Source organism: Mesoplodon mirus, assembly GCF_964341445.2.
Source record: "Mesoplodon mirus genome assembly, chromosome: 2".
NCBI lineage: Eukaryota > Metazoa > Chordata > Mammalia > Artiodactyla > Ziphiidae > Mesoplodon > Mesoplodon mirus.
In genome coordinates, this window is record NC_138977.1 from 3045981 (window position 1) to 3059055 (window position 13075).

Below are 13075 nucleotides of genomic sequence, written 5' to 3' on the forward strand. Positions count from 1 at the left end.
TAAGTATTTTTAGGCTGTCTACTAAATTAAACTAAATTAAAAATCAAGTAGAAGTCATAATTCCCTGTTAGTGTATTTGGGTTAGAGTAACCAATAAAGAGCACTTGAAGCAGTTCCTTCAATAAGTGTTATAATGTATACAGTAACTTTTGCCTATCTACTATAGCATTCAGATCATTTTGGTAATGGTGAGAGACCCAGTATCCTCTTTGAAAGGACCTTCCAGTGAAGACCCTTTCGTTGTATTCTGTTCTCAGCTCTTTTTCATTATTTCACGTTTTGGGGAAATAAAGCATGGAACATGAAGAAATAAGGGTAGGAGATAGAAGTTCTTAGGGTATTTGGGAAAAGGAGGCAAAACCCATGTGTTGTTGTGAGCACCTTCCATCAGACTTTCTTCCACTCTGCCTACTGATGGCTGCTTAGCCTCAGTACGTGTCCAAGATGCCATCATCTTGGAGCAGTTCTTCACCAGGGAAGCATTGGCAGTAGTGTGTTAACTCTTTGGCAAGTTGCTCTTAGTAAATTCCCAAAAATAAAGTGTATCAGAGTACATAATTAGCTGCCTAGTTTGTCTTTTCTTTCTCTGTGTCTACTGTGAGTCTAACATAAATTTCATCCATACATCACACATTTGCATACTGAAATAGCCCAGGAAGCATCCCAAAGATGTCTTAACTACCAATACTTCTTGCTATATATGTAGAAAACCCTATTTCATTTTCTGTAAACTGGAGACCAAGATCTCCCTGTGGTTAAATTGCTGTTACCAACTCAATAGTTGTGTGACCTTGGGAAAGTTACTTAAACTCACCGAGCCTGTTCCTTATTTGTAAAATGGGTTAATAGTAGTACCTACTTCATAGGACTGTTAACACAGTTTCAGTGAGTTAATATAAGTAAAGCACCTAGAAGAGTGCCTGGCATATAGTAAGTTCTCTTCCCTGTATATTTCATTTTCTTAAGAGATCATTTTTTTTTAAGAGTTGCTTATTCAAAGTTGAATAGTTTATAGTATCTTTGATAATGAGCAATGAAGGAGCACTCAAGTCAGAATAAAATCTCGTGTTTATTTTTCCTTTATTCTTTTGGTTTAAAATATTGCCATGTGTGACAACATTTATTTCTTCCTCTTTGTAGGTCTGTGTATTGTCGTATAAATTGAGCAATTTTATTTATCAGTTATATTGCTTTGTCATTTTTTTATTGATTTGTCTGTCCTTCCCTCTGAATTGGGGAGTTCTTCCAGGATAGAGACTACATCTTGCTCAATTTTGCATCCTTTTTTGCTTGGAGTCTGGCTTTCAGTAACCTTGGCTAAATATTTCTAGAATGTGGTAGGTCTAGATCTATAAAAATAAAATGTTTGAATCACTGTTTAGTTTTTTTCCACCTCTTGTTTCATTGTTCAGAAAATAGAGAACCATTATATGACTCAGGATTCATTTGGATGAGACTGATAATATTGAAGTGAAACGTGGGGTTAGAAGATCACCGTAAATTTTTCTCACAGTAATTTCCTTTTCCTTTGCTACGTATATATAAACACACAGAGTGAACTTCACAAAGTTAAGGTCTTTGAAATAAATGAATTGGTGGGGAGTAAATTACACCTTGGCCTAACAAAATCTGTTTATTATAATTGTTCAGTAAAAGCTAGTTGAGTAAAAATATCTTAGAAAATACCATCTAATTTTAGTCTTTGCTTTTTTACATTGTGATCATGATGATTAGTATCACCTCATTCAACATCTCTGGAAAAAATTCTAAGTTCTTAATCTGCTGTTTTGTCTCCTGATAGAATAACTTTAAAGGAAAGGCTTAAAATGAAGAGGTGTGTGTGTGTGTGTGTGTGTGTGTGTGTGTGTGTGTGTGCCTGTCTGTCTGTCTGTCTGTCTGTCTTTATCCTAAGAGCTAACAAAATATTACAATTTTAAGAATATTCTAAAGTTCAACATCTTTCTGCTAGCTTTAACTTTATATTCTTTGGTAGATTTAAGCTGTTCCTCATAGAATTTTTTTTTCATATTGTAGAAGTTTGAACATGCATTGACTCAATAAAAATAGAATTTAGATTCAGTTTTTTGAAGTGCTCTCATACCACCATGTAACAGTTTCCAGCAGACCAGCTGTGTGCATAGAGCAGTTCTTAATTAAGTTGTATGCAAATTTGTTTAATAGTCAGCATGCCATCACTACATACCATGCTTTCATGCAACTGGTGGGGAAACCCTGATATCCATCCTACAGAAAGAACTGTTTAGAGTCATGTATCAAGTGTGACAAACTTTCAAAGTTAATTTGTAAACATTTGGAGGCCTCAAGTATTTATAGGTAAATATTTTTTGAGTTATGTGCTAAATATTAAAGAACTTTTTAATAAAGAAAATGAACTTATAAATAAAATATTTCTATTACAATAGTCTTGCTAAGATATTAAAGTACTCCTAATCATCAATCTTACAGTTCATTGCAAATAAAAGACTACTGTAGATCAGATACTTTTTCAAATTAATAGTTATTTTGAAAATGTTTCCATGACAGACAAAATTATGTCAAACCCTACTCATGACTATTTCCAGCAATATTTCTTTGTACTCAGATTTTATTTACCGAATCTTCACAGTCTTTTGGAATCTCCTGAAAAGGTAGGAGATCATGTAAGTGTTATGCTAGTCATGTAATTCTTGATAGTTTCAAAGTAAAGAATGCAGTTTGTTAAATTATAGGTACAGTAATTGCTTTAAAATGTAAATTGATGTTTCTCAAATGAATATTTAGAATCCTCCTTTTTATATGTAGTGGGGGCATGATTACTAGGTTCTTCGCTACTCACTTGACAGCTACGTCAAACACTTGAATACTTAAAGAGCAGGCAAGCTACTCTAAAATAAGTAAAGAATTGATTAAAGATCACTATGATGTACACTTTCTAGAGGAAGAACCCAGTGTGATTTATGTTTCTTACTGGCCTAGCACCAATATGGAATAGGTACTTAATAAATGTTTTTAAGTAAGGGAAATAAGTTCAGGTTCACAGACCTTGATTCTTGACTGGAGTTTGAAGAGATTGTTTTAAGCTATCCCTTCTCATTTTGAATTCTTCTGGAAATTTTTAAAGATATTTGGGAAGAGATGTTATGTTTTAAAAAGTGCAGTAAGTTTGAATCTGTACTTTATGTGTCTGCTAGTCAAATATTTATAATTGAACATAATTATCAAAATCAGTAAGCCAACTAATAGAAGACCACAGAGTTGAGAATAACTTACGTATTTTAGGTTAACCAGGTCCTGGATGACAACGTGCTAGTGAAAGTATACCTAAGAGTGTAACGGAACCTGTACTAAACTTTAGGTGACGGCTTTTTCCAACCTTAAGATTCAGTGATTGTGTTCTGAATTCCTTTATGATCACAGAGAAGCAGTTTTAAAAAGTGTATCATGGGTAAAATCATTTCACCTCCAATAACTAAGGGTGACCATGTCTTTCACCATTGTAGACATTTGCTAAAGTAAGGCTGGCAGATGCATTAACAATCTACAGAGATCTGAGCCCAGTATCTCTCTCTTTCTCAAAAAGAGCCAAGTATCAAATGGAAAGATAAAACAGGGCATAGCAAGTAGAAGAGCAAGGAAATAGAGATGATATGGTAGATACCCTTTCATTCTTATAGAATGGAGTTACTAGATATAAAGGCTTTAGAATGGTGCTTGGTTCATGGTACAGAATCATTATTACCTACTATTCCAAGTCTCTTCCTCTTCCAAGTTTAAGAATCTTGGAATAGGTGCTAAGTTTGAGAATTAGTATGAGGTGACAAGTGATAAGGGAAATGGAAGAGTAATTGGACATGAAAGAGTTGAAAAGATTTTTATGCATTTTCTCTATATGTCTAATTTCAGCAAGTGAGAATTAATTACTTTGTGAGTGATCTTCAATTTTATATACATTTTTTACAATATAAAAAATAATATTAAGGGCTTCTCTGGTGGCGCAGTGGTTGAGAGTCCGCCTGCCGATGCAGGGGACATGGGTTCGTGCCCCGGTCCGGGAGGATCCCACATGCCGTGGAGCGGCTGGGCCCGTGAGCCATGGCCGCTGAGCCTGCGCGTCCGGAGCCTGTGCTCCGCAACGGGAGAGGCCACAGCAGTGAGAGACCCGTGTACTGCAAAAAAAATAAAAATAATAATAATATTAAAACATATACATAGAAATTGTGTATCCTAGACATCCTCAGAATCCTCTAAGGGCTTCACATTACACTAGAGTTCCTTAAGTCCTCACTCTTGACCGTGGCCAAGATCCTACATGATCTGGCCCTTGGTTACCTCTCCGTCTTCATCTCGTACCAGTCACTTTACCCAGCCAGATTGGCCTTATTCTTGCTGAGTCTAGGCTCCACTCCATTTTAACTTAAAAGTTGTTTCCTGGGTAATACCTTGCAAAATTAGCTACAGTTCTCTACTACCCTCTGTTGACTGCTTACTTCTTTCATAGTACCCTGTTTTATTTCTCTCTTAGAGCTTAGCATTCTATGAAATTATCTTTTCCATTTATTAGTTTATTTATTGTGTGTTTTCCCCCACTCCAGAATACAAACTGTATGAGACTATGGAGCTCATCTGCATTGTTTGCTACCTTATACGCAGTGCCTAGAACAGTTGTTAGCACATAATAAGGAATACTTGTTTATTGACAAGTTAAAAGAAAAAGAAGGAGAATCTCTTATTAAGCCATTTAGATGACCACTGTGCACATTTTTATATATTTTTGTAGGCTTTTCCCCATCCATACACATGTGTGCATGCACACACACACACACACACACACACACTTAAATATGCGTGTATATATTTTCAAAAGGACCATACTTTTTATCATGTGTTTGAATCTCACAACTCCTGCTTTATAGTAACCTTTCTCCTAGTTTTGTATATGGTGAACAGTTTCTGTGCCTTCAGAATGCTCTATACTGAAATCTATTCCTTAGCAGGAGGCTTTGAGTCTGGAGGCTGGAAGGGCAAGGCATAGGAAGAAAGGGCTGGGAGTGGAACAAGACAAAGTATTTCATTTTCCAAGCAAGCTGTGTTTTTGAATAGTAGAGGTCCTTTTGGCCACATGTTGGTGAGAATGAGTCAGGTATCCACCTTGGCCCTGAGTTACATTTTTTAATTGTCTTTTCATAAAGCTTTTTGGTGAATATGACATTTGAATGTTTATTTAAGAACTCTCTTATATGTGCACCATTCCCCCCTATATTCAAGAGTACAACCTGCTTTTATATATGATTTCTGTATGAGTACCTTTGGAAACAGAAGGACCCCTTCCTAGTCAGTGTTTGTTACTAAAATGAAAGGTCTACAGTCTTCACACCCACACAGTAAAGTTCTCCTTGTACAGAAAGACACATATTAGCCCTAAAATGGAAGAATGAATCATGGCAGGAAGTACTTTTGAAGAAACGATTACTAGTAAGTTAAAGACTATTTTAACTGTATTATTAAGTGTTTGAGTTAGGAGATAATAGTAGTAAAAAGGTTATTCCCTAATGAGCCTTATAAGGACTAGTGACTGCTAGAAGTCTTATAGATGTTGTCAATCCTTCAAGTTAATGATTGTGGCATTTCCACATATATCTTAGGTCCACAGATGATAATTTCCTTCTATCTCCTCAGCATCTACCAAACTTCTGTCTTTTAAATTTAGAAGCAAGACTGTATGTTTTATGAAATCTCAGACTAGTTAAATGATTTCTCCATTTTCTGACTTCTTACACTGCCCAATTTGGCACTTGATATCCAGTCAAATATTGTTCTCTATTAGTCTCTTGTCTTGCCAGTTGGATTTTAAGTATCTTAGGGGTGGAGGGTTATTGCAATGTTTTTATTTGACTTCAGTAGCATTTTGCAGATAGTGGGTGATTTTTTCTTAATTGATTGATTTCATTTAAGCTAACTCTTTCTCTCAGTTTCTGTTACCTTTTCCCAATTACCATGTCTTTGCCTCAGATTCCCACGTGTAGCAGAAGCATAGTTACACAGACCTACATATTCATTCCATGAACTGAATAAATCAAGATTTAGTTGTGGTTTGCATATTTAATTGCTATTTGCAAAATATAACACATTTTTCCTTCTTTAGTAATGTCTGATTTTTTTAGCTAAACTTGAGCCATCACATAGCTGATGGAAATCAGTTAAAAGTAGTGAACTTGGGACCTGAGCCTACGCTTCTAAAATAGATGTATGACCCTGAGCAAGACAATTCTCTCCCTCACCTTTCTCACCTGTAAATAATAGTTATTATTTTATAGGGGTACCTCTGTGTTTTCACAATGACTCTGGCCTAGGTTGGTAAAGTAAATGGTATTACCACCACATTTAAGAGAAAACTGGAGCTCATCATGGTCAAATAACCCCTACCGAGGTTACACTCTAGTAATGGCGTAACTGTTGTTTAAACTCAGATTTCTCCGATTCCAAAACTTAGGTTCATTCCACAAACGAAGGAGAATTAGATTAGATGATTTCCAAGATCCCTTCTAGTTCTACACTCAATGACTTCCTGCTATTAGTGGTTTTTTTGTTGATTCAGTGGATATAACTTTTTTACTTCTTAGCCTTTATCTCTTTTCTCAAAGCTTTTTAGTCATGACTAGTAGCTAATATAAGAAATTAATTTCAGAATTTTAAGCAGTGCTTAAAATGAAAGGTTATTTTAATATTAAAATACAAGGTTGATATACCACATCTATAGGAAATTTTTCTCAAGCCAGGTAAATATATTTGAACATTACAAACAGCAGCAGTAAATATCCAGTTGGATAAAGAAAGAAGAGCAAATGTGGTTCTAAGCAATACATGGAAGGAAAATTGATTTCATTCTTTCTCCATGTTAATTAAATTAATTCCTGGGTCATATTTGCTGTTTTATTTTTCTTGAACTTAACCTTTTAAAAAATGGTTTCCCATGATATTTTTCTTACTTTACTGAAGGGATTACTACAAAAAATTTATAATAAAAATTTGAGAGGAAACTGCTAGGTATGAATTCAAGATGCTCACTGGTAGTTTATTTTGGATTCTAAGCGTGAGATTTAAAGATTAATTGCTTTCTAGATAATTCAGGATAAACTCCAGAGTGACTTACCAACTTTGTCAAATCATTGCAGATGTTGCTTGTCTACAAAGAAGTATTGTAAGTAATGTTTTGGTATGTGTAGTAAGTCTCTGACAGCTCTATAACAATATAAATTTTAGAAGAGCAAACAAGCAGAGCTCCCATCTTCATTATTTTCTTCTGTGCCTGTGATAAATAGAACTCTTAACTTGCATTATTGTGTGAAATTCTGTGTGTGTCTATATTTATATATTGGTAGATACATATATTTGTGCATGTTTATCAGATCAGTAATTTGGCCCAAACTAAGGGATGAAAAAAACTTTTATCTTGAATCAATATTGTAATTTGTGTCAAATCCTCAGGGGCTGCATTTTTATAAAGAAAGTTATAAATATTTTAAACATCAGGAATAAGAAAAAATTTTTAAGTACCACTCCTACAATCATAGTTATCTTAAAATTTTTTTAAACCAGTCTAAGCTGTGATACCTTGATTTGCATTTTGATTTACTGAGGTTAGGATTTTGTATATTATTATAAGCATCCCCCTCACTTCCCAACAAGTGTATTTTAAACAAAGTTGTTATATATTACAATATTTAGTGTTTGGGATATTTTCTAATGCAGTAGTATTTTAATTGTTTCCTTGGATGGTAATTTCAAACTAATTCTGGCTTACCTTGTTTCGTTTTACATATTCTCAAAATTTTTTTTGAACTAATTTCAGTGTGAGTTCTAAGAATCAGATGTGTATATGTATCACCCTATTCTCTGTCTTAAACTGAGCATAAATTCAATGGAGAAAAAAAAGTTTTTTTAATTATGTACTATCCTGTGCCTGACACATAGTTGGTGTAAATAAATGCTTAACGAATGAATAAATGTGAAAATAGCTTATTGATCAATACTGCCACCTACTTGTATTAGGGAAAATGTAGGTGCTGGGCATACATCCTATTTTAATAGATAATACCTGTGATAGAACGGGTTTATTAACTTGCCAATTTCAGTTGTGAACCTTTTAATAAGAACTTGAACCCCAGAAACCTGATGACTGTGGCTTAGTGAGATTTCAAGTTTGTTTCACCCTCAACATGCTTGCCATTCCTTTCTTTGATGTTGAAATCCCAGACTGTCTCTAATCTAAATTCTGTGCTCAGGGCAAGACAGCTAACTGTGCTAGGTGGTTGTCTCAGTGTAACATCAGAGTAAAGAATGTTGTCATAATAGTAATGAAGAGAATCACTGACGTACAAATATAAACACATTATCCTACTATTATAAAATGGAAATAAAATTTTAAATGTTGGCAAAGTAATGCAAAGAACCAATAGTATTTATAGTATCATCAACTAATTATAATACAATAGTTGGACTTTTAGCACTAAGTATAATTTAGTACTAGTTATATATTTATGCTTTAGAAAAATGATGCCACGGTTGCTACTACTTGCTTGTATGGCCAGTGATTCAAAACTATTAATTATTTGTTATATATCATTTTTCTGCTATGTCTTAGAAAGCTGTGAACCTTCGAGTGATAGGGGAGAGAGATGTATAAAAACTACAATGAGGTATGATAAGTGCAATGGAAGAATGTATTTAAAATGGAAATAATGAACTCTGAGAGTCAAAGTGAGGAAAAGTACTCTATTAACGACTCCTTCCTCTGTCGACACCATTTATAAAGATACATATTTCTCTGAAGATACATGATACATGAAGACTGTTTTACCGTTTGTATTTTTCTATTTACATGTAGATTGTTTTTTGTTTCTGCCCATAACCACAGCTTGCTCTTCTGAAAACTTAATCCTCCCCACCAATTGCTTAGAAAGAGCCGTTTCTCTTACACTAGCTTACAAGTTAATCATTCTACTGCTACTGTTTCCCAGAGGCTTACACTCTGGGCCAGTACATCTTCATATCTTTGTGCTGTTTTTCAGTTTTCAAGCTACTGCTCTCATGCATTCCTCATACACCTAGCTCAATGGAGTTGTGATGAAATGAGCACTGAGTCTGAATTAGCAGATAGGCTATAATCTAAGGACTTCATTGTTAGTCACTCCCTTACTAATAGATCTTCAGCAAGGTTTATAGCACATCAGTCAGCACAAGAAATAATTCTTTATAGAATGGGAAATTCATTGCTTAGCTGATATTACATGAAGATTTAGTTTATTGTAGTGAAAATGATATTGAATACACTGAGATATTAATTCTAAAAATGTGGATGACAAGTATTTTCTTAGCTATAATGATTAACTAGCTAGCTTTTTCAGTGAACTTAGTAGCTAACATTCTAGCATAAAGCATAAAATACTTTTTTTGGTAAACTTATTTAACATAGATTATGGACTGATCTCAGTTTTACAATGTTTCTGTCTACCACAGGGATAATATAGATAAAGGTTCACACACAAAGCCTTTTTCAGTCATATTACTAAAAACCTGAAATCTCTGAATAAAGTTTTAAATGTTTGTATTTTAGCCAAGACTCCCAGAAACAGGAATTTGAGAATGATTTCATTTGCTTTGTTCATATATAGATTATGATGAAAATAATATAATGGATCATAATTGTCATTCCTAGTACTTTAGAGAATATTGAAAATCATTTTTATTCTGTTAATTTGAAATCTACTTAGAGACTTGGTTGACTAGCTTTGCTTGAAAATTCTTTCTTCGCAGTTCAAATTAACATTATAAACAAGATATTAGGGAGAATTGTTTAAATATTTGGAAAAATTAAGTCTTTGTGAGTATTTCTAAGCATACACATTCTCACTTAAAGGATAAACAAACTAATGAAAATCATTTCTAAGTGGGAACCATGGTAGATGGGTGGGTGGGGGTGTTGGAGCATCTTCTCAGTGTTTACTTTTTGCATATCATTTTGATTTTTGAGCCAGATAAATATTTTACCTGTTTAAAAATAAAATATGAATACACATACCTACATATAAACATACATTTGTGGGAATCAGGTTTTCCTGTAACTTCATAGCCATACATAGGAGCCATGTAACCAGAAGAGCATTCCGTTGAATGTACAAAGTTAAGATATTTTCTTCTTCAACTATCCTAGATTTTGAGACAGCATTCCTGGTTTATTAAAGTTGGTCGGTGTCCTCAACTGAGTAGACTTAATGTGAAAAGGTTAGTTCAACAGAGGTAAGACATGATTTCAATTGAAGTCAAGGTATATACCAGTATGTGACTGGTAGGTAGTCTCTTTGTCCTCCGACAAGCTTTAGAGGAAATTTCAGGTGTTCATTTTACAATTAGTTTCTTCAGACAGCCCAGAATGGGAGGAGGGGGTATCCTTTTTTTTTTTTTTTTTTTTAAATCCTGCGTGCTCTGAACCTCTAATAAAAGGGTTTATGGGTCTGTTCCTAACATTTGGGATTTTTTTTCCTAAGAGTAAGAGATTTCTTTTTAAAAGGAACTTGCCTTTAAAGTACGCTAATTGTTTATTTAGAAAACTAACTTTTGTTGGGTACATATACATATTGTTTCTGAGGGTAAGAATTAGTTTAAGAGCCAGGAAGGGGATTTTTTTTTTTAAAGATAATATGTAGACTATAACTTCCAGGAGAAGATCCAAGATGTACATTTTCATAAAATTTTAGATTATCTTATTGATGTTTTAAAGTAAAAGACAGGAGGGAGATGCAAGAGGGAGGAGATATGGGGACATATGTATATGTATAGCTGATTCACTTTGTTATAAAGCAGAAACTAACACACCATTGTAAAGCAATTATACTCCAATAAAGATGTTTTAAAAAGAAATAAAGTAAAAGATGTTATACTGACTTAATGTCTTAATTAAAAAGGTAAACATTTATTTTTAAAATTATGATACTACTTTATACAGTATTTAGAATCATTTTTTTAACAAAAGTCATTTATTACCATAGCAGACAGTATTAAAATGTAGTAAGTCAAAATAGTATTTCTTTTTTCCTGAAGAAACTTTTTAAGTACTTAAGTAACTATAGGCACACAGTTTACTTGTAATAAAGAATGTTAATGGGGAGGGTAGGAGTTAATTAACTAGGCCCTTAATAATGGGCCTTTCTAGTCCAAGGAATCTTATAATTGCCTCCGAAGCTGGTTTTGTAGCAAGTTGAGCGATGAAATATCTAGATTCGCGTAGTAGTCATTCTAAGAAAAAGGTTGCCTTCAAGCAAACTTTAGTACCTTTATTATTCTATAAAATACCTTTTTAATGATAAGCAGTACACATTGTGAAAGTAAGTTTAGAGGTAGAAGTCCAGTGCCTCCTGTTTACTCAACAGTAAATGAACAAATAATTATAAGACTCTCCAATGAGCACGGTTTTTGCTCTCTTGGGAGAAACAGAACCTTTCAGCCAGACTTTATATACTTAGTTTGTTAATCATAAAAAGATATTCTCATGATTAGTAAGGATTGTCAGTGTGTGGTAATTTTCTTGAAGACTATGTCTTAAATGAATGGAATGGGAAAGCAAAGGGAATATTTACATTAAATCTTAATATAAGAAATATACAGGTTGAAGTATAACTTATTACATAATTTCTGCAAATGCCGTATGCTCCAAACTGGTTTACCATTTTGTAAATCGCCCCAAAGAATACCTAATTCCTCCCTTTGGAATTGCCCATTTTGGACCATCCGAGCTACTTGAAAAACCTGATCCAGGACTGACTGCAATAGGGTAGCAGTTAGTGAAAATAGACTGCTTTGCTTCCGTTGGGAGGACCATATGAAAATATATTCCATTTTCAGAATGTTTCTGAAAGGACTTATTTGCGGAAACGATGCTTGCCATTTAAAACTCTTCAAAAATGCAGGTTTTACAAAATACAAAAATAACCTCCTGAAAGTTTGAAAGGGGAGAGAGGGGGCTGTGGTATGGGGGCGGTCTCCTTCGTTGCCCACCTCCTCCCTCTGTTCAGCGCGCTGTGTGCTTACGGGTTCCCTGGAGCGGATCACCATGTAATTGATGTGCAGTCTGCATTGCTGAATCCTGGACTGCACCATTCTGTGTTCAAGGGAAGATGTAATCTGATCCCTCTGCTGCTGAGGGAGGAATCTGTTCAGTCCAGGCTTTGACAGGGCATAGTCTCCTCCAATAATCTTCTCGGTTCTCTCTCATTATTCCCTTGAGTTCTCCTCAGTCAAGCTGCATGTATGTATGTGTGTCCCAAGAAGCGGTTTGATACTGAGCTGCATTTGCCTCTACTGTGGAGTTTTGTTGCCGGTTCTGCTCCCTAATCTTCCTTTTCTGACGTGCCTGAGCATGTCCACATTAGAATCTGTGACATACCTACCTGAAAAAGGTTTATATTGTCAGAGACTGCCAAGCAGCCGGACACACGGGGGCACAGAATCACTGAAGGGGAAAAATCCAGAAAATATGGGTTTCTACGGCACACTAAAAATGATTTTTTACAAAGTAAGTAAGCTGTTTTCTTCCTGTGTTGTATGATTGTGTGTGTGTGCCTGCCTGAGAAGGAAAATCTGTATCATCAGAGATGGCTGCAGTATCCTCTAATTTTGGTGGGTGGCTGGATGTCTGGTATTCTGTTTTATATCATGAATGTAAGCAAATAATGGAAAGACAACATGAACTGGAAAAAGCTTTACATTTAAAATAAAATGTACATTTTAATCTGAGAATTTTCCTCTAAAAATATATTCAGACTTTAGAAATGTGGCTCCGTTAAATGCTGACCTGGAAATACTCTATCCTTAGTTAGCTTTTAGTGAACCTCTTGCCTTTAATTTTTCTATACCTTATATATAGGTTTTTCTTTAGTTGCCTCTCTTAAAGTGTAGAATTGCTAGAATATTGGGGATTTATATTTAAAGAGGTTATATTTACTTTCTGTACCCCTTCAAAATTGCAGAATTGATTTTTGGTTCTAAAGTCAGTATTTTCAGTAAACAATATAATATTTAA

At 34.4% G+C, this 13075-nt stretch overlaps 1 protein-coding gene across 8 annotated transcripts in view; it reads left to right on the forward strand.

Annotated features, from left to right (window-relative positions):
* Positions 1-13075, forward strand: part of FBXW7 (F-box and WD repeat domain containing 7) — a 209254-nt gene that overhangs the window by 164653 nt on the left and 31526 nt on the right. Inside the window, exon 1 of one of the 8 annotated variants that reach the window (XM_082605574.1) lies at positions 11970-12568. The exons of the other annotated variants lie outside the window; for them this stretch is intronic. Coding sequence (XP_082461700.1) covers positions 12308-12568 — 261 coding nt within the window. The 5' untranslated portion in view covers positions 11970-12307. Of the gene's footprint in view, positions 1-11969; positions 12569-13075 lie in introns of those variants that run through there. 8 annotated transcript variants of the gene reach the window in all.